Below are 21,339 nucleotides of genomic sequence, written 5' to 3' on the forward strand. Positions count from 1 at the left end.
GGGCACTTGACCATTCATGATCTCTCTGATGCCTCATGGCATCCTTGGGAAGTAGGTATTAGAATTTGGATTTCCCAGCTGGGGAAACTGAGGCTTGTGATGGGAAGCATCAGATACAAGAAAGGGAAGAGTTGGGACCAGAACTTCAGCCTTGGCACTGGCTGCCTCCCCTGCCCCGCCCAGGGGTGGTGAGGCTGCTGTGTGGGTGCAGGGGTGACTCAGACAGGGTGCGTGGGTGGGCAGGTGCCACAGCTGTGGCTGGTGGGCGTGGCCTGCTTGGTACCAAGGACAGGTGGCCCAGCCAGTTCTGCCTCCGACGCCTCATTCCAGCCATCCCTCTCTACAATGAGAGCCACCCGCCGCCTTAGCCACAGTCCCATGGGGGGGCCTTGGGCCTAGGACATGCTGTGGTCTTAGAGCAAGGGCAGCCACTGCCTGCTGGACCTCACCAGGTGAGTCCTTACTGCACAAGGCAGCGGGGGCCCCTCAAGGCCGTGGGGGATCCCAGAGCAAGGACCTGTGGGCCGTCCTCTAGGCCATGTTTGGACCTTTGCTGACAGGCCTCTGGGGAGGTCTGGGAGGGCACTTGGAGCTCCAGCAAGGGAAACAAAGCTAGACATGAGCTCTGGGCCACAGGGAGTGTGCCGGAGCACAGGTTCTGATGGACCCAGGAACCGTCCCTTGAGGTTTGGGGATCTTGGAGAGGGCAAATGCTCACAGCTGCTGAGGGGAAGAGGAGAGACTGGTGTCTCCCCAGCTGGCCCTGGGGATGTGGCTGTGCTGGGCAGGAGTGTGACCGCAGTTTACGATGAGACGAGGTGGCCTCTCAGCTTGAGAAGGACAGGGCTCCACTCTCACAGGTTCTGCGCCAGCATCCAGTGGGGCTCCCTGTGGCCCCCGGGCCTGGTCCATCTCCCAGGAAAGGCCCTTCCGGTCAGCGTCAGGGCTTGGGAGGTACTTCCCAGGTGAGGAAACCCAATCCCAGAGGGAGGGAGGGCCCAGGCAGTGAGAGGGCCCAGGAGGTGAGGACACGGGGTTTATGGGGTGACTCAGGGAGCTGATCATAGCTGCTGCAGCCCCAGACCAGAGTTTTCCTGACCTTCTCCTGCCCCACCTGCCCAGGACTGTCCTACATTCATGGGTCTGGGGTAGGGAAGAAGCTGTAACCAGCTCTCATGGGTAGAGCTAGCTGTAGAGTCCTTGGGGACCATCTGGCCCATTTCTCAGGAGGGAAAACTGAGGTCCAAGGAAAGCTAAGAGGCATGCCCTCCATGCCTATCCAGCATGTTGGCTCAGCCCCATCTGTCCACAGGTCATCTGGGGCTGGGGAGGGTGATAAAGGCCACCCGCCCTCCTCCTGTGGTGGTGGCTATGGGCAGGGCCCTGTGTGCTGATGATTCTCACTTGAAATGCTCCACCTGTCTGGCCTCAAGGCTCCAGCCTCAAGGGGTCTGTGCACCAGGACCAGTCCCCCCACCCCATGACTCCTCTTCTCTTTCCCCAGGGCTGCTCACTTCTGGGGAGGGGGCCTGTCCCATGTCCAAACCTCATTCCAGTCTGATGACAACTTGTTCCGGCCACTTCCTCCAGGAAGCTTTCCTATTTGGGCCAAGATCACCAGTGACCCCAGATGCATCCTACCCAGCTGGGCTATTTGTACAGAAATCTGTCCCCCGTCCCCACCCCCATGACCCTGAGGGGCTCCCTGAGGGATGCTGAAGCTGAGAATACCCCCATTAACTGGAGTCGCCTCCCGTCCTGCCCCTGTCCGTCTCATCCCATGTAGGCCGCCGACTCTCCCCCATCCCAGTGGCCTGCAGAGCAGCCTCTCCCCGGCCCTGCTCTCCTCCAGCTCCAATTAAGTCTGCTTTCTCTGCTGTGGCAGTCTCCTCTGTCACCCAGTGCCCTCCCACACCCCCGTTGCCCTCGTGATCGGCTACAACTGCAAATTGGTGTCTCAGGCCCTCACAACATGGCCCAAACTACTACTAAGCCTCTCACTACTGTGGTCCCCTCGAACTCCCTGGGCTTTCCAGGCAAACCAACTCCTGCCACTGAGCTTTCTGGTCCCCTGGTCTTTGCTCAGCATGTCCCTCTGGACTGCCCTTCCTCTACACAGAAACCTCGAAGGGCCCCTTCGCAGCATCTGCCTCTGAGCCCAGCATGGGGGCCAATCTGTACTGAGCATCAGTAAAGCAGGTCTGAGGGGCTGCTTCCTGTGCCCTGGGGAGTGGGCTCTACTGCTCCCACCAGCTGAGCAGGGAGTCCGATGGAGAGTCTGTCACAAGGCTGGTTGCACTCAGCTTTGGGTGGGTGAGACAGAGACGATCAGTGTGTTAGCTGCAGAGACCAACAGGGTTCTGAGAAATCCAAAATACCAGAGGGGTCTGAGGCTGTGTTACTAGGAACATAGCATCTAGAGCAAAGGAGGTGACAGTCCCGCTTGGTTGATGAGACTTCTGAACACAAAATCTGAGAGGGATATTGAAAAAGCTGAGCTAATTCTCAGGAGTCCACCTGGGGATTGGTGGGGCTGGAGATGATCTCTTAAAAAAGACCAAGGGCCTGGTGGTCTCTGCCTGAGAGCCCTGCTGGGCTGGCCAAGGACCCAAAGGCACAGAGGTGCTGAAGCAGGGAGCAAGAGAAACTTCAAGGAGAATCATCCTGTCCCTGAGAAGGGTTGGTGGTCTGGGAAGGTAAAGAGTGAGCTCCCTGTCCTAGGGGGTGTGAGAAGGGGACACATGGGGGTCTGAAGGCCCCTTCAACCCAAGCATCTGTGCTGTGATCGTGTCCTAGCCATGAATGCCCACACCAAGGAGATGGTGCCCCTCATGGGCAGAAGAGGGGCCATCCCTGGGGGGAACCCTGCTGTCCTGCCCGAGAAGAGGCCGGCTGAGATCACCCCCACCAAGAAGAGGTAGGACTGGCAGGCATGGGCCTGGGTGCTGTGCAGGGAGCACGCAGTGGGGCTCCTGGCACCTGCCCTCTGGGGCCCCTTGTCGGGGGTGGATCCCACTCTCAGTCTCCTCCGGGATGGCCTGGTGCCCAACTAGGTTTAACTGGGGGGATGATGGGGGAACAGTGCTGCACACTTGGGGGGCTGAGCTGGGGAGCTCTGGACCACTGGAATAGGTAGGGGGCCTCCCTGAAGGGGTCAGGGGACACTGATGAAGCAACATTTAGGAAGGCTGGAGCCATCCTTGAGACAAGGAGCAAAAAGGTGGGTGGAAATTCCAGGTAGCCTGGACACGTGGTTGAGGACATTTTTCACACAGACCTGTGGCTCTCACGTCCACTGTGTGCTGAGTCTCAGATTATTCAAGCTCTTGAACCCCGCCTGTGCAGTGGGGGCACCAGCAGTGGCACCAGCTTCCAGGATGATGGTCGGCTGGGATCGCACCAGCCGGGGCTCAGCACAAAGCCTGGCAGCGGTCAGTGCCTGGTGTGTGCCAGCAGTGAGGGTGTTTTTGTTCCCCTGAGTGTCATCTTTATCATGGTCACTGTCACTCCACAGGACCCCTGGGAGCTGGCCAGGGACGACTTCCCAGCTGGGAACACGAGGAGGTGGGAGCAGGGGAAGTTCTCCTCCAAGGTCAAACCTAGGCCCCCGTGCCACCTCTGCTGCAGTTCCTCTGCCCCTTCAGCCGACTCGGTGCCCCTCAAACCCGAGTGCCCCTTCTCCCTCTACACTGTGCTTCCACTGGACCCAGGTGGGCCCCAGATTTAGGTTGGCCCATTTTTCCTGCCTCCTTTGACTATCCCAGGTCCCCCCTTGGACCAGAGGTGGGCTTGATGCTTTCCCTTCTGTATGTTGGTTTGAGCAATGATCACTGAGGTCTTCTGTGCACCGGGGGTCAGGATGGGGAGACTGGGCACAGAAAGAAAGAATGCCCACCTCTGCTCATAGTCGGGTGACAAGGGTCCCAAGAAGAGTATGGGAAATGCCTTAGAAAGGGTGAGCCAGGAGGACTGGGCCTGAGGAGGGGCAGGTCATTCTGGTCCCGTGGGTAGTCTTGGGGCTCTTCCTGGAGGAGGTGGTGTCAGAGTGGAACATGGTAGGTGGAGAGGAAGGCAAAGGGCATCCTGAGCAAAGTCTCAGGCAGGGACCAGTGAGGGACTGTGTAGCTGAAGTGCTGGGTGGGCAGAGGAATATTTGGGGACATGAGTCCCACTGGGCCTGGGTCTTGGATATTAGCTAAGGAATTTGGACAAACCTGAGGGCAGTGGGGAGCCATAGAGGGATTTTGTGTGAGACGGAGGGCATGGCAAGGTTTGTATTTTGGAAAGCCTACTCTGGGTGATGTGTGTGGATGATGGATTGGAGGGAGGCTGGGGGCAGGGAGATGGCAGGAAGGCTCTTGGAAAGAAAGCCTAGATGACAGGTGGTGAGGTCTGAGCCTGGGTGGTCATGGATGCAGAAGAGGGGTTGGACCAGAGAGGTGTTAACATCATGCTGTCTGCAGGATCAGCTGTGGGCGGGGAGGAAGAGGGAGGACCAGGAGACATTGCCTTTGTCTGGTGGGGAAACCTGGAGGGATGACAGGGCCATCTCTGACATGGAGACATCAGTGGAGAAGGTGCAAAGTTAGGAGGAACAAGCCAATTTCAGGTGTGAAATGTTGGCTGAGAGGAGCCGGAAGGACATCTAGGTGGAGGTTCCTTCCTGGAGTGCAGGAGGTAGATGCCCGTGGAGATCAGACTGGTACCGCTGGGACCATGGGGCTGTGTGGGCTTGCTTGTTTGGATAAGAGCAGAGACATCTCTGGGAAGCCACCAAACACCACCCTCTTGTCTCACTTCCCCCTTTCCCCTCCCTCTCATCATTGGACCTCAGGGAGAGACTGGGGACAGTGTTCCAGGACAGTCCCAGGTTCTTCCCACAGCTGAGCTTCCTTTCTGAGTTCGTCACTGTTCAAGGCCTTCCACAGCCGAGGCCCGGGGTATAAGGTGTGACCTTTGTCTCATAAAGTGGTGGCCTCTTCTCCTCCCCAAGGGCGCATTGAGGGCCCTCATGCGCTTACTTCCCCCCATACCCTGAAGGTTTGGGCAGCTCCCTCAGAACTGAGTATAGGACTCAGGCCTAGAGAGTAACAAAGAAAAGAAAAGAAAAAATTACATGTAAATAAAGAAGGCAGTTCTGATCGCTAAGGAAACCTTACTAAGGGTGGATTGAAAGCATCAGGAAGTCTAGGTGGGGAGAGACTTTTGGACCTAGAGCTTTTCCTGAACCACCATGTCACCTCGTGTGCATAGCTGCCATGGTGGCCTCCTCACTGGGCTCTGGGCAAGGCACTGGGCCAGTGGGGCTGGCCACTCTGGTGGTGAAGGCGTGGAGGCTGGCCTTGGGGAGCTCGGAGCACCCACACATTTCTTGCTCTGAAGCTGGTCACACAGAGCCCTTCTCAGCCCTGGGATTCTTTGTCTTCAAAGGGACAGAAATGCAGGAGAAATGGTGTGGAGCCCTCTGTGCACTTGAGTTAACAACACCCTTTGTTGGTGGTGCCCTTTGGTCTGAATCAAAGATAGAAATAAACAAAAAAATAGCATCTGCTGCGGGTCAGGAGCCAGGATGTCACATGGCCGAGACCTTGCCCTCTGCTTGTGCTGGCCGTGAGATGTGAGATGTGGCGTGTGCAATAGCAAATAGGGCAGGTGTGGCATGGGCCCTCGCGCTCTGGGATCTCCCCGCCCAGGAACTGGGTCCTTGCCCATGGTCAGGAATATTTCCAGCCTGGTTCTCACCACCCTCCTTCCCAGCCGCCAAAGACTTCTTTCCTCAGACATAGCTCCCCACCCCGCTCCCGTCTGCCGCAGGGACCTCGTCGTGCTGTTCTCTCTGCTTCCAGGGATTTTACCAAACCACAGGGCCGAGTCAAGACACAGACCAAGTCCCAGCCCAACAGAGCACAGAGCCTTCCCTGGTCCCTGTCCTCCAGTGGAAGAACCTTCTCTTCCCCTGAGCTTCCACAGCCCAGCTCCTCCTTGAAGAGGTCACAGTGGTTACTGGGGTTATGGCTTAGCTCTGGCTGAGATCTCTGAGGACAGGGTCATCTCCTCCCACCCTGTGCCCCAAGTTTCCTATAGAGAACATAGTAGTTGAGAGTAAGCAGGTGAGTCAGTGAAGAAACAGGCAAGACAAGGAGAGGAGGGGTGGGTGAACCGATGAGTAAGCCCTCCTGGTGGCTCGGCTCCGTCCCTCAGCACAAGTGAGGACACTTCACCGTGAGATGAGCAAATGCTTCTTCCTCTCCCCCAGGCTCTCTGTCTCCACGCCTGGAGTGGAGAGATGCTCTCATGATCTGGTTTCCTGGGCCATCCTTGGGTTCTGGGAGGAAGTCTTGAGAAGGAGGGGAAGTGGAGGAGAAAAAAGGACCCTTTCCCCAGCTTCTTGTGCAGACTGAGGTGAGGCGAAGGCACTGGGAAACAGAGAGCCCACCTGGGAGCGGGATGTGACCTCCCAACAGTATTTACAGTTCACGGTTGTGTTGGCCTCCTGCTTATTGGTCCAGTCCACCGATCCCTCCATCTGTCCACCTATCCACCCACCCACCTACTCATTCCTCATCCATCCAGCCCTCCACGTGCCCATCCATCCTTCCATGCATCCATCCATGCCTCCATTCATCCACGTTTCCTTCCTTCCTCCTTCCATCCATCGTCTATCCATATTTTTCAATCATCTACTCCTCTTTCATTTATCTGACCACCTGTTTTTCCTTCCTTTCATTTATCGTTCACTCATTCTCTGTCTGTCTTCCACTCGTCTATTCAGTTAGGGCTTCTGAGCGTCAGGACCAGTGTTGGGTTCTGGAGAATAAAAGCAATGCAGCTGTAGTTCATGCCACGGAGCAGCTGCTAGCTGAAGAACAGCATGTTGTCTAGAGCAAGTACAGCACTGGCCTCCCTGCGCGGTGCCCTGGTCTGACCCTTGAGGCCAGTTCTGACCAACCCTCCAGAGCAACAGTCCCGCAAAGGGAGGCATTTTTGCCCACTTGGGTACCATTGTATCCCCAGCTCCTGGAACAGTGCCTGGCACATTGTATATGCTCAATACAAGTTTTGTTGACTAAATGCACTACTGAGGAGCTCAGAAGGGGAGGGACAACTTTGTGTGTGTACGGGGTCAGTTCTGGGGCACTGCAGGGGTGCAGGGAATGGTTACCAGACTGGGTGACCTCTGATGCCCACTTCAGTGGACAGTCCATAGGAGGACAACCCCAGGACTGCCCTGGCTGCAGAGTCCAGGCCTTTGGGATCATCTGGCTCAACATTCTCCATCTAGGGTGAGGTCACTTGGCCTAGAGATGGCAAGTGACCACTTGAGGTCACACAGGAGACAGAGGCAAGGCAGAACCAGACTAGAGCCCAGGCCTCTGGGGTTTACTCTTCACTTGGTCTTCTCTTTGGGAACAAGGATTTGATTTTAGGTCAGGTCAGCAGGTTCTTCTTGATGGGCAGGGGACAGGAAGGTGAGGGTCAGTGTGTCAGCCACCACTGTCCCCCATCCCATTTGTGCATCATTTCTGGAGTGGCTCTGAGTCTTCTGTGCTTGTCTGTGCCTAGAAGAGAGGAGAGGAACCCCCCAGGCAACGGCTGGCTCTCTCTCCTTCCTGCCCTGTCCTGGGAAGTGGCTGTGTTGGGCAACCTCCCTCTGCAGCTAATCCTTGGAGCTGGTTTGTCTGGAAGTAGATCTGAAGCAGCATGGCTAGTGGTGTGAACTATGAGCCTGGGCATCAGGAGTCAGGTTCTCGCACCAACTTGGCTTCTATCCTGGGGGATGAGCTTGGGTGGGCTGCTTCTCTGTCTGGGCCTTGGTTTCTTTATCTGCAGAGTGGGGCCACAATCCCTTCCCTGCTGCCCTCCCTTCCAAACTTGATATGGCTTGGCCCATACTTTGGGAATTCCTCTGTGGTCTGGGGAGGAAGGGTGGATGCATCTGAGTCCTTCTGGGCCTGGGGAGGAGGCAGGCGGTGAAAGTGTGTAGGAGAGAGGCCTGCTGGTCGGGGCCACTGTCCAGGGCCAGGCCCCAGAGCCAGCATTCGTGCTATAGCAGCTGCAGGGTGGGGCTGTGGCCACCACGGACCCTCAGCCTGCTCCTCAGCATCCTGGTGGTCATGAGGAGGCTTGCCTCTGAGTGGGATTGTGGTTCTGAGAGCACAAGCATCTGCACGTGCGGGCGTGCCTGGTGGCAGAACCGCGTCTTGGCGTGTGTCTTGCCTCTCATGGGGTGTACTCTCTCCCTTTCCCTGCAGACTGGACGGGGCCACAGGCCCTGGGCCCATGTCCTCCTTCTCCCAGCGCCAGGGGAAAGCTGGCCCTTCATGCACCCCCTGCTGCTCCTCACCTCCACTGTTTGCAGGGCTTTCCTCCCTGACAAGGGATCCTCAGCCTTGCCCCTGACCCCTGAGGTCCTCCCTGCTCCTGATCGGCTGTTCTCAGCCTATTTTCTGAGTGTTGGTTGGGAACTGCATCCGAGTAGCCAGCCAGCTTACGCTGGCCTCTCCCTTTCCCTCAAGAGCCAGGTATAGATGTCACCCTCCAGGGACCTCCCCCTGAAGGGCCATTGCTTCAGACCTGAGTTCAGAGGGCAGTTGCGGGGCTAATAGGGGATTGTAGCTCCCATCCTCTGTTCCCCATCTCTGGTGAGTCCTTTACACCTGGAGGCAGCTGCAGGCAGGAAAACTGCCCTCAGGTGTCAGGCCACCCCTAGGTTCCTACTGGGTATTTCTAGTGACGAGTCACTGCAGACTCAGCTTTACATCCAGGCTTTGCCACCTCTCTGCTGTGTGACCTCAGGCCTCCACATGCCCGCCAGTGAAGTGTGGATGATAATGACAGTGACTGCCCCTCCCCGCCCCCCAAAGGCGACTGTGAGGGGTGGGGGAGGCCCTGTGAGAGGGAGGCCTAAACAGAGCTGGCCGAGAGCCAGTGCTCTCTGTAGGGGGGCACCCTCAGCAGCAGGGCTGCAGGGCCCACGGGTGCACAGGCCCTGCCCTAGCTCTGACGGCTGTGCTGGGGTGTTCCCACAGTGCACACTTCTTCCTGGAGATAGAAGGGTTCGAGCCCAACCCCACTGTTACCAAGACCTCTCCCCCCATCTTCTCCAAGCCTATGGACTCCAACATCCGGCAGTGGTGAGTGTGGAACAGGGCTCCCAGCCCCTGCCCTGGCCCAGCCCTCTCCTCCAGGGTACCACTGTGCATTTGAAAACCTGTCCCTCTCTCTGCCCTCCCCCTGCCCACCAGCCTCTCTGGCAACGGAGATGACATGGACTCCCCACAGTCTCCTCAGGACGATGTGACAGAGACCCCCTCCAGCCCTAACAGCTCCAGGTGAGCCTTGCCCCTCCCCGCCCACCACTGTGCCCACCAGGTGCCAGATGCACAGGCACTGTGGCCCTGCAGGAAAGACAAAGATGCTTCTAGGCCTGGGGGTTGGGACAAACGCATAGGCCTGAGGCTGTGCAGTGTGTGAATTTTCTTGGGGAAGGGAGTTTTACATTTTACAAACTGTAAAAGTATTACCTATTCATTATAAAACATTCAGACAGTATGTAGCAGAATGAGAACCATAACACAATACCATATATGTGAATTAGAAATATGTGCCTATAGACCATGAAACATCAATATGTATTTTGTAGGCACACAGTGGGGACAGGCAGAGAGAGATTTTAAAAAATTCAAACACCACAGCATGTGAAAGTGGGATTTCCCTTCCCTTCCCTTAATCCCACTACTAACAGGCACAGAGCCTTCCTGGTCATTACTGTGTGTATCCAAATATATGTTTTGATAAACTGTGGTTGCAATTGGATTAGAAGGGGTCCTGCACAGAGCAGCCCGGATCCCGGGGCCTGGGGCACTCACAGAGGGCATTTCAGGCACTGGGACAGGCCCCAGAGCACAGCAGCTAGGGAGAGGGGACCTCATCGGGGCGGGGCTGCATGTGTGGTGAGCTGGAAACCTGTTCTGGCCTCAGTGCAAACCTGGCCAAGGAGGAGCAGAGGCAACAACGGAAGCGGCTGAAGAGGCGCATCTTCGCGGCCGTGTCTGAGGGTTGCGTGGAGGAGCTGCTGCAGGGGCTGGTGGAGCTGCAGGAGCTTTGCAAACGGCGCCGTGGCCTAGACATGCCTGGTCAGTGCCTGCCCTGGGCAGAGGCTGCAGGGTGGCGGCCCGGCTGGGCTCCTGCTCTCAGCCTTCCCCCATCAACCCTGGGGGGCCTCTGTGGGAGGAGCCGGGAATGCTGGGCTAGGGACTTTGAACCTGACTCTGAAGGCAATGGCGAGCCATGGAAGGGCTTAGACAGCAGATGGTCATGGTCTGGTTACTGCATGGAACATGGGGTAAAACTGGAGAAGGCTGCTGTTCAGGCTGAGCTGGGAGTCCAACTGCAGGGCTGGGGGCAGGGGTACAGCTCTTCAGGCCATGGCACTGACTGGACTCAAGGACATGGGGAGAGAAAGAGAGGGAGAGTCCAGGGTGGCACCATTGGTGACCTGGTAGATGGTGGCTCCCAAACTGTAGCAGGTTAGGGGGAGGTGATGAGCTCTAAGTATTCGTGGGCTACTAGGAGGAGGTGGACTGGCGGTTTCAGGCTGTCAGCACTGGGTGGACAGCGGGAAGCCATGCCGTGGGTAACACTGCGCCCTACCAGGGAGAGGGCACAGAAGGCCTCAGATAAGGCTCTCACGGGGCCTCGGAGAAAGAGGAGCCAGCAAAAGAGCTGGAGGAGGAGCGCCTGGAGATGGGGGAAGAAAGTGGGGAGACAAGGGCTCGGGGAGGCCAGCCCAGGGCATGGGGCAGCGTCCTGAGGTCCGGGGCTGCAGCCCTCACACCCTGGCCCCCTCTCCTCTGGGCTGGGAGGGCCAGGCGCAGCCGGGGCCCGTCCTGCAGCTCCATCCTGTGCCCCTGCCTGCAGACTTCCTCATGCACAAGCTGACAGCCTCGGACACAGGGAAGACCTGCCTGATGAAGGCCTTGTTGAACATCACCCCCAACACCAAGGAGATCGTGCGGATCCTGCTCACCTTCGCTGAGGAGAACGACATCCTGGACAGGTTCATCAACGCTGAGTACACTGAGGAGGCCTATGAAGGTACCTGGCCTGCCCGAGCGGCTGTGTAACAGGGATTGCTGAGGCGGGGTGGGAGCCGGGCCACGCGGAGGCACTGCTCTCTGAAAGCCCAAAGCACAAATATGGTGCCTGGCACACGGCAGGCACTCCCCTCTTCCTTCCTTCATTCATTCTGCAAATGATTTTGAGTGCTGATTGCATGCCACGCATTATTTTGGGGTGCAGTGGTGAGCAAGACAGATGAAGGCCACTGCTCTAACGAGGTTATTTTAGATGGGAAATACTGTGAAAATAAAAGGAGGTAATGTGGCCAAAAGTGACTGAGAATGAGCAACTTTAAAGTGGACGGAGAGGTGACCTTTGATCTGAAGTGTGCATGGTGAGAAGGATCCAGAGCGAGGCCAGGGCAAAAGCTGGAGATGGGTATGAGCTTGGTCCATTGGGAGCAATGGAAAGAAGGCAGGGAAGACGTTAGAGAGCTGGGCAGGGCCAACACATGGCAACTATTAGTACCACAATCACATTGTTATTATCAGCTACCCCATTTGGGTCTCATTTCCGTGGCATCTGTCTTAGGTGGACTGCAGAGGGGACAGGGTGACCAAATTTGGGATAGTGTTTCTGCAAACAACTGTCCAGAAATCTGTTGTGAACAATCAGTAAGATAGGTCCTCATTTGAGTTTCTGGAGTCAGTAAACATCTCAGTAAGGTCTTCTGATGTGCGTGGGGCAACACGATGTGCTCAGGAATTACTGGATGCCATTTTGCCGATATGCCAGGGGCACTAAACATCTTGGTTTTTTTGTAGGTGATAGTGTAGCTTGGGCCCTTGAGTTTTCTCATGGGAGAAAGTCATTTTATTATTTTTTAAACTGATTTGAACTTGGCAGACTTTCAAAAGGGTTTTTGTTATATACAGGAAAAAGTCATGGCTTGTGAAAACTAAAGGCTATTGATTGGAAGAGAGGAAACCCAGGGACAAGTGTTACAACTGTGTGCTGAATTGTACATTGAGCTTCCTGGTAGCCAAAGCAAAGAGTGAAACTGGATGAGTTGTACAAGGTTCTCAGCCTATTACTATTGAGTTGACATTAGTCCTACAGCCAGAGAGGTTTAAGCCAATGCCTCAAACTTGCCTGCCTTGATTCTTCGCCCTTTTCTGTACCTTCCTTTCTTCTTGTCAGCATTGCAGGGACTTACAGACATTCATTCTCCTTGAGGGCAGGGATGGAGTCTATCTTGCCTGTAGTAGATTCCATGGTGCCCTTTGGGTCTTACATAAGAGGTCCTTAAATATTTTTGGAATGAGGAAAAAATGAAGATTAGTGTCTCTCTTACAGCTTTGCTCTTCTGGATGCAAATCTTTACCTCTCTCCTTTCTCAGCCTCCCCCTGTTCCTTCTTTCATGAATCTGACTCTTGCTGGTTAGCTTGTTGGGGGCTGTGGGCACTCACTCTCTCTCTGCATGGTGGGAGGAGCCGTTTACTCTGTCTTCCAGAAACCAAACACCCCAATTCTTCCCCCATGGTATCTGCTGATACCTTAGTGTTCTAGGTACTTCCTGCCACCTGGTGTTAAGGGGTGCCAGGACCACCAGAGGAGTGTATTTCCCCACTTTGGGCAGGTTACCCTGCTTTTCTGAGCCTCAGTTCCCCCATCTGACAGAGACTAGTATTTCCTCCCTCTGCTGTCAAGAGGCTCCAAAGACAGCTTTTAAAATATTATTATTTTCAGCATTTTATCAGAGGCCTTTAGAGACTGACTTTTTTTTTTATTTTGAGAGGGCATCTCTCATATTTATTGATCAAATGGTTGTTAACAACAATAAAATTCTGTATAGGGGACTCACTGCACAATCATTAATCAACCCCAAGCCTAACTCAACAGTCTCCAATCTTCTGAAGCATAACGAACAAGTTCTTACATGGTGAACAAGTTCTTACATAGTGAATAAGTTCTTACATGGTGAACAGTACAAGGGCAGTCATATCACAGAAACTTTCAGTTTTGATCATGCATCATGAACTATAAACAATCAAGTCAGATATGATTATTCATTTGATTTTTTTTTTTTTGAGAGGGCATCTCTCATATTTATTGATCAAATGGTTGTTAACAACAATAAAATTCAGTATAGGGGGGTCAACGCTCAATGTACAATCATTAATCCATCTCAAGCCTAATTCTCGTCAGTCTCCAATCTTCTGAAGCATAACGAACAAGTTCTTACATGGTGAACGAATTCTTACATAGTGAATAAATTCTTACATGGTGAACAGTACAAGGGCAGTCATCACAGAAACTTTCGGTTTTGATCATGCAATATGACCTATAAACCATCAGGTCAAATATGAATATTCGTTTGATTTTTGTACTTGATTTATATGTTGATCCCACATTTCCCCTATTATTATTATTATTTTTATTTTTAATAAAATGCTGAAGTGGTAGGTAGATGCAAGATAAAGGTAGAAAACATAGTTTAGTGCTGTAAGAAGGCAAATGTAGATGATCAGATGATCAGGTGTGTGCCTATGGACTAAGTATTAATCCAGGCTAGACAAGGGCAGCAAGACATCCACGGATGCAGAAGATTTCTCTCAAAGCAGGGGGGGTGAGGTTCTGAGCCTCACCTCTGTTGATCCCCAAATTCTCACCTGATGGCCCCCCTGCGACTGTGCCTGTCTTAGGTTGTTCCTCCCTTGAGGAATCTTACCCGTAGAGACTGACTTTTTAAAAAACAATTTATTCAGTTAAAAAACTTTTATTATTTAAAATTTAACCATATATTTGAGATATTAGGGTAAGCAACCACTATAGATCCATCATCAAGCTTCAACATCACTTTTTTTTTTTTAAAGGGGCTTATACCAAGCTTTATTCTCACTGTGGTAGGTCAAGTGCTAGAATCCCATCTGCCTCCAGGGCAGTCTGCAAGTAGCAAGTCCTTCTCTGTCTCTGCCTCTGCCTCTGGCCTCTGCCTCAGGTGCTGCCTCCACTCCGGGCTCTGCTCTCACCTCCAGCCTCTGCTCTCCTCTGCGCTTAGCACCAGGTAGAGCTCTTTTTACAGCAACACAGGCAGTAATGGCATATCGCCAATGGGAGGGCAAGCTAAGTATTACATCATTGCACATACATAGTGGGTGAGTAGATTAGGATCAGGTGAGGATCCTGGCCATGGAACTTCCATTTTCCCTATAAGAACACTGTCAATTCTAAAACTAGTGTCAGGAATAAACACATATGACTGAGGCCATGTGTCCTGTGATAGAGTATTTTGTGCCACTGTCTCAGTGGGGAATGAGTTTTCTTAGAATATGATGGAGGCACATACAAAGCCTCATGTGAACACATGGCTATTTTTAATTAGATAATATATGAATAGAGTTTCATATTAAAACATTTGAATATTTTAATTAAGTTAATATAAAACAACCCTTTGCCTCTTTCCCACTCTTCTCTCCAGAGATGATTATATATAGGGTATATAGCCTTTGAGGACTTTCCTAGGCTTTTGACATATGTGTATATATGCACATAGAAATAGTTTTATTTATTCATGAATCTATTTACTTAATATATAACAGTATTGCACTGTCTGTGTTACTCTACAACTTAACCATATGTCTTGACACCTCCTTGTGTCAGAACTTTCTCTGAGTGTGCTTTTTACTTGGTTTTATGAGTCTGCTTGCTTTTTACTTGGTTAGTCTGAGTATGGCTGTACTGTGGCTAACTTCCCCATTCTCCAGCTGGTAGACATCTAAGTAGTTTCCAATTTTTTACTTTGACAACATCACTGTGCACATTCTTGTCTAGGAACCTGTGCACATGCACATGTTCTGGGAAAATATTTCAAATTGGATTTTTCTGGTTTCAAAGGCAGGCACAGTTAAAATTATAATGGCTATTGCCTAATTTGCCTCCAAAATATACTAATTTACTCCCCCCAACCCCATCCCCCCACCCCAAAGTACAAAAGTCCCAACTCCCCTACCCTCCACTAATACTGGAAATTATCCATCTTTTTGGTTTTTGTTTTTTGCCAATCTGGTGCGTGAAAAGTGTTCACTCATTCAGTTCTAATTTTCATTTTATTGATTACCATTGATTCCAAACACCTTTCACTTTCTTTATTGGCTATGTGTATTTTCTTCCCTGTGAGGTGCTTATTAATAACCTTTTCTCAGTTTTTTTTAGGTTGCTTGTCTTTCTATTGATTTGTAGGGGCTTTTAATATATTACAGACTTTTAAAAACATATTGTCTCTCTTATATGTCTCTAGTATTTTCCCCAGCCTATCACTTGTTTTTAACTTTCTTTAAGATGTCTTTTGAAATGCAGAAATCTTTAATTTGTAATTTTTATGTAAGCAAACATGTCAGTTTTTTCTTATGGGTTTTGCTTTTTGGGTCTTGCTTAAGAAGCTCTTCCTTACCAAAAGGTTAGTTATAAATGAATATTCCAGTTTTAAAAAATGCTTAGTTCTTTAGTCCACCAGGACTTTTATTTTTGTATATGGCATGGTGATAGCTCCTTGGAAAATGCTGTATCTAGTGGGAGATTCTGAGAGCCCCCCTCCCACCACCACAGCCCCCAGCCTTCCAGTCTCCTACTTCTGGAAGTTCTGCAGGCTCAGCCAGCAGGGTTTATGTCCCTCTGCCCCCTTCCTGCTACCTCTCCCTTGTTCTGTCTTTCGGTCATCAGGGCCCCTTACCCCAGCCCCCAGGCGAGACCCCATTCCTCCCCCAAACCTAGACCAGCCCAAGGACTTCTCCAAAGGGTCTTTGGGCCTCATGAACTCTTTCTCCACTGGATCAACATTTCCTCACAAATCTGGGCTCATTCTAAGGCATCTTCCAATTTTCTATCTAGAGTGATGTGAAAATACACATAAAAAACCAAAACTCTGGTCTCATCACTTGCTTGCTTGAATGTTTTGCGACTTCCCATGGACCTTAGGATAATTCTAGCCAGTTAACTTGATTTATGAGGCCTGGAGCCGGCCCCATCCAGTCTCCAAACCTTCTGCTGTCCCAGCACAGAGGCCACTTCTAGGAAGCCCACTGACCCCATCAGGCTGCTTTAAGAGCCCCTGCTCTGGGTACCACAGCCCTTACACCTCCGGGCACCATTGCACTTAGTTCTCAGTGAGGCTGTGAGCCTCTTGAGGAAAAGAATCCAAACTGCATCTGGTGTACCCTTGTCCCCAGCGCTTGGCACCAGAGCGCAGAGCAGGCGCCCAGTAAATGCTCCTTGTTTCCGTGTAAGAAGGAAAGAAGCAACCAATAACGCAGGGCGACACAGCCCAGACAGGCAGCTGTTCCTTCGCCAGGGCTCCGCGGAGGGAGTGTAGGCCAGAGGGCGTGTCACCCAGGGTTCCGGACACTCAGCGCTCCCCGCCCATCCCCGCCTGTCCGCAGGGCAGACGGCGCTGAACATCGCCATCGAGCGGCGGCAGGGCGACATCACTGCGGTGCTCATCGCGGCCGGCGCCGACGTCAACGCCCACGCCAAGGGGTTCTTCTTCAACCCCAAGTACCAGCACGAAGGCTTCTACTTCGGTGGGTGCCGCCCCGCCGGCCGGGACCGGGAGGAGGGGGGACGGAGGGGAGAGAGGGAGGGATGGGGCCCGGTCCCCAGAGGCGCGGGCGGGCCGCGGGGGAGACCCCACTGAGAGTCCCTGCCCGCTCAGCACCTGGACAGAGTCGGGACGAGGGAGGCGGCAGGGGCTGTTGCCTCTGAACTGGACCGCCAACGAGGGAGGGGCTGTGCAGGTGAGGTGATGAGAGAACCTCGCTTGGGGAGTGTCACCTGGGGTCCTAGAGGGCAACAGGCCTCCACCTGGGCAGCCCTCTGCCGGAAGGAGACCTGGGAGGGGTGGGCCTATCTTACCGGCGGGGAGCCAGCAGCTTCTGGGAGGACAGGGACTTTCCCCAGTGTAGTAAGGAGCTGGTGTAGGTGTCCTGGTTGCCTGCCCTGGCCTCTGTTCCCTGTGCCTAGTGCCTTTCTGGACTACAAGTGGGGAGTCAAAAGTAAGAGAATGAAAATTCCCTTTCGTGTTAGGGAGTCCCAAAGTAACTGGGGTTAGGTCACTACGGGTGAAAAAAAAACTAATGTATAATTTAGATACAGCGAAATTCACCATTTTAAGGTACTTTTATTGATCTCCACCAGTGGATGGTCGTGCCACCACCACGGTGACTCAGGACAGTTCCAAAACACCAATAACTTTCCCTATACAACTTAGTAGTCAGTCTTACTCCAGCCTCTGACCTGTTTTCTCTCCCAGGTGATTTCTTAATCAGCAGGACTAGATGGGTCTGGGTGGCCTTGAGGACACGATCGTGTCCAGTCCACTGCCTAGCATCAGACCTGGTTAGAGCCTGTGTTGGGAAACATTTGTCGGAGGAAGAGAGGGAATAGGAGGGAGATTAGAGGGGAAGCAGCAGGAGACCTGCTGTCCAGTCCTGGTTCCATCCCCTGCGTGACCTTGCGTGAGTCACCTGACATCTCCTAACAAACATTTATTGATCACATAATATATACCCCAGACACCATACTAGGTGTTTGAAATATATCAGTGAACAAAACAAAAATCCCTGCCTGCTAGATGAGAGAGAGTCCATCCAGAATATACATAATAAATAAGGCTGTGTAAAATGTTAGGAATGATAAATACTATTGAAAAAACAGAAAATAAAGCAGAGGAAGGGGAATCACAAGTTCTGGCACAGGAAGGAGGTGGATTTCAGTTTTAAACTGGGCAGTTAAGGTGACTCACTGAAAAGGTGACATTTGAGACAGACTTAAAGGAGGTGAGGGAGTGAGCAATGCGGATATCTGAGGAACAGCACTCCATGCGGAGGGAAAAACCTGTGCAAAGGCCCTGAGGTAGGAAACTGTCTGGTGTATTTGAGGAGCAGAAAGGCCATTGTGGCTGGAGGGGAGTGAGTGAGGCAGATAGGAGCAGATGATGTCAAAAGATATAGAGCCTGTAGGCTGTCATTGTAACTTGAGCTTTTATTTTGGGTGAGGTGAGTCTAATGTGTTAACAAGATCAGTCTGGTTGTTGTGCTGAGGATAAATGTTGGGAGAGCCAGGACGTCAGCCAGAGATCAGTTAGGCTATTGAAACGATCTAGCGATCTAGCGCGCATCTCTGACCCCTGCTACCACTGAACAAAGGGGAAATGGGGAGAGGGACAGGGAACCTCAGAGGTGAATACTACTGAGATGCTCAGGATATGGGCTTCACAATCCTTGGGCTCGGGAACACTGCTGTGGTCGAGGAGAGAACTGAGCCCCAGTGCTCCCCCTCCCCAGGTGAGACACCCCTGGCACTGGCAGCGTGCACCAACCAGCCTGAGATCGTGCAGCTGCTGATGGAGAATGAGCAGACGAACATCACCTCACAGGACTCACGGGGAAACAACATCCTGCATGCGCTGGTGACCGTGGCCGAGGACTTCAAGACGCAGAATGACTTTGTTAAGCGCATGTATGACATGATCCTGCGGAGGAGTGGCAACTGGGAGCTGGAGACCATGCGCAACAACGACGGGCTCACGCCGCTGCAGCTGGCTGCCAAGATGGGCAAAGCCGAGGTGAGGCCCGGGGGCAGGCCTGGGTGGGTAGGCTCTCTGCAGCCCTGGGGGTGCTTCTGGGGACCCCACACATCACAACTTGGCCCATGGAAGGTCTCAGTCTTAGATGTAGAAGTGCATTTATGGCCTGAGATGGGTTTGTTCCTGGGACCACACAGGGCCTTCAAGAGGCAGAATGTGAGCCACCCTCTGGACTTCGGTCCCTAATTGTATTTCTGTCTCCTGTCCTGGGGCCACCTTGCTGGGGCCAGAGTAGGGAAGCTTTAAGGCTGTGGTGACACAGTGTCTCTCGTGCTTTGTGGCTGAGGATTCCTGTGAGGAGGAATTACCTCCTGAGGGTCATGAGGATTACCCAAGCAGAGGCTGAGTGTCTGACCCTTGGGGCCTTCAGCCTCTGAGGAGGGTAGGAGTCCCAGAATGGCTGCTCTGGATTCAGAGCAAGTGGCCTGCTGTTTCCTGACTCTGCAGAGACCCCTGTCTGTCTACCAGGTTGAAACTCTGAGCCACATACCCAGCAGAGAGTTTGGCTGTTTGTGGCCCTTTGTGCTGTATCACGGGGCTGGGGAACATGAGGCTTCAACCCGAGCCATGGTGGGTGCTCAGATGTGGGGCAGGCTCACATCTCCATTGGTGACTGGAGTCATGGCTTGGTCTGAGGTCAAGACCAAGACTCCGGTTGGGGCTGGGGTCACAGCTCAGCAAAGCCTGGTCCTCAGCCTCCATGTGTCCCAGCCCTTGGAGGGGACTGTGGGTCCTGGGAGGCTCCAGGAGGATCTCTGTGGGCAACGACAGCTGTGCCAGCCTCTGGGAAGCTGATGGGGAGGCTGGTGCCCTAAGGGCCTTGGGTTCTGTCCCGGGGTCAGGGCTGGGGCCACAAGGGACCTTTTCATTCTCTTGTTAGGGAGGAGGGGATGGAGAACAGCTTCGTCAGAGGAGGGATTGTGTGCCTGTGTCCCATCTCCTGACCACCCCAGGGACACGACTTGCTGGGGCTTTGAGGAGAGTCAGATTGCAGCTGCACAGCAAGCTTCCTCCAGGGGCCTCTTCCTTGAGCGCTGCTGTGGAGTGTGCTCCGTCCGGGGAGCACCCAGGGATGGAGCTGCCAGCTCAGAGCATGGCCCTGTGAGCCCCTGGATCTCTAGAGGGGCATGTGTCCCCTGGAGCCAGACAGGGGGAGGTAACAACACCCTTCCTGGCTCCTTCTCTCCTTCATTAAGTGTTCTCTGGAAAACCTTTCTGGGCAGTGCCTGAGTCAGCCACCGTGCCGGGCATGGAGGTGCAGCTATGCCTAAGATACAGACTCTATCCTTGGGGCCCTTGGAGGCTGGGGCCCAGGATACGGAGACCTTCCCTGCCCCTGGGAGCTCACTGCCGGGGCTGTGGAGATATCAGAAGAGGTGGGATCTCCACTGGGCTGTGTGAGATCAGGGCTCTGACACTGTCCTCCCTGACAGGACGCTGCTCCTGGGCCTTGGGTTGGTGCCCCAGGAAGCCCTGCCCCTGTCTTAGGGTGACTCAGGGCTCAGATTTGGGGAAGGAGTGAGTGGAGAGCAATGCTTTTCCATCTTGGCTGCACTTTGGAACTGTCCGGGAAACTTTGTAAATGCAGATGCCTAGATCCCACCTCCAGAGATTTGGATTCAATTAGTTGGTGTGATTTTTAATGTTCCCCAGTGACCCTACCATGCAGCAGAGTTTGGGGGTTGCTGACCTGGAGAGTGAGTCCCACAGGCCTCTCTATAGGGCTGGTGTCTTGTTTCACCCACTGTCTGCCCAGAGCAGACAGCCTCAACTGACAGGGCCTTGACTGAGGGTGCGATGGGAAGCTGGAAGAACTTCTAGCGTAATCTCAAATCCAGGCCAAACAGGAATGATTTCTCAAAATTGTCAGTTCATAGATTCTTTATGGAATGGGCTCCGCAGCTGGTGCAAGGACTTGTGAGTGACTGGGCAGCTTTCCTCATTGTGCTAAGGGCCTTCCTCTCTTTTCTTTCTGGTTTCACAATCCCCAGAGAGATGGCAGAACACCCATCTCATGCCATCCCACAGATAAAGCTGGGCCCCGGTGCGGGGTGTGCCTCGATCCATCCTTGGTGGGAGTACCCTCCCGGTCCTTGAACCCCAAGCCCTGCTCCCTCAGTGACAGGTGTTACTTTTCCTGATCCCAGATCTTGAAGTACATCCTCAGTCGGGAGATTAAGGAGAAGCCACTCCGGAGCCTGTCCCGGAAGTTCACTGACTGGGCATATGGGCCTGTGTCATCCTCACTCTACGACCTCACCAATGTGGACACCACAACAGACAACTCGGTGCTGGAGATCATTGTCTACAACACCAACCTCGATGTGGGTCTCCCAGGCGGGCTAGGGAAGGGCAGTGACTGGGCCAGAGCCTTAGGCCAGGCGCCCAGGGGGTGCTGGGGAGACCTCATGCCACCCACTGGACTTGTCTGCAGTCCCCCACTCCTTTGCCTCAGTGGACAGAGTTGGTGCAGAAAGGGCAGGCTTAGGGCAGGAACTGGGTTTTACCTGTTCCCAGCTGAACTTGGACTGTAAATCCTCATAATGGGAGTCTCCTGGCCCCAGAGTCCTGGGCAGGGTGAGGGTGGGGATGGTTGGCATTGATCTTCTCCATCTTGTTTCTCCCTCACTCCCTA

General features: G+C 53.3%; 1 protein-coding gene across 7 annotated transcripts in view; it reads left to right on the forward strand.

Annotated features, from left to right (window-relative positions):
* Positions 1–297: 297 nt before the first annotated feature.
* Positions 298–21,339, forward strand: part of TRPV3 (transient receptor potential cation channel subfamily V member 3) — a 32,054-nt gene continuing 11,012 nt past the window's right edge. For 5 of the 7 annotated variants that reach the window (XM_073235008.1, XM_017653096.3, XM_073235009.1 and 2 more), the window contains exons 1-9: positions 298–452; positions 2,797–2,917; positions 9,030–9,134; positions 9,246–9,332; positions 9,982–10,136; positions 10,921–11,097; positions 16,501–16,641; positions 18,403–18,683; positions 20,852–21,028. In XM_073235008.1, the coding sequence (XP_073091109.1) occupies positions 2,799–2,917; positions 9,030–9,134; positions 9,246–9,332; positions 9,982–10,136; positions 10,921–11,097; positions 16,501–16,641; positions 18,403–18,683; positions 20,852–21,028 (1,242 nt within the window). In that variant the 5' untranslated portion in view covers positions 298–452; positions 2,797–2,798. Of the gene's footprint in view, positions 453–2,796; positions 2,918–9,029; positions 9,135–9,245; positions 9,333–9,981; positions 10,137–10,177; positions 10,346–10,365; positions 10,502–10,920; positions 11,098–16,500; positions 16,642–18,402; positions 18,684–20,851; positions 21,029–21,339 lie in introns of those variants that run through there. The other 2 variants (XM_073235011.1, XM_073235012.1) reach the window with 2 other exon arrangements.

Source organism: Manis javanica, chromosome 4 (genome assembly GCF_040802235.1).
Source record: "Manis javanica isolate MJ-LG chromosome 4, MJ_LKY, whole genome shotgun sequence".
Classification (NCBI taxonomy): domain Eukaryota; kingdom Metazoa; phylum Chordata; class Mammalia; order Pholidota; family Manidae; genus Manis; species Manis javanica.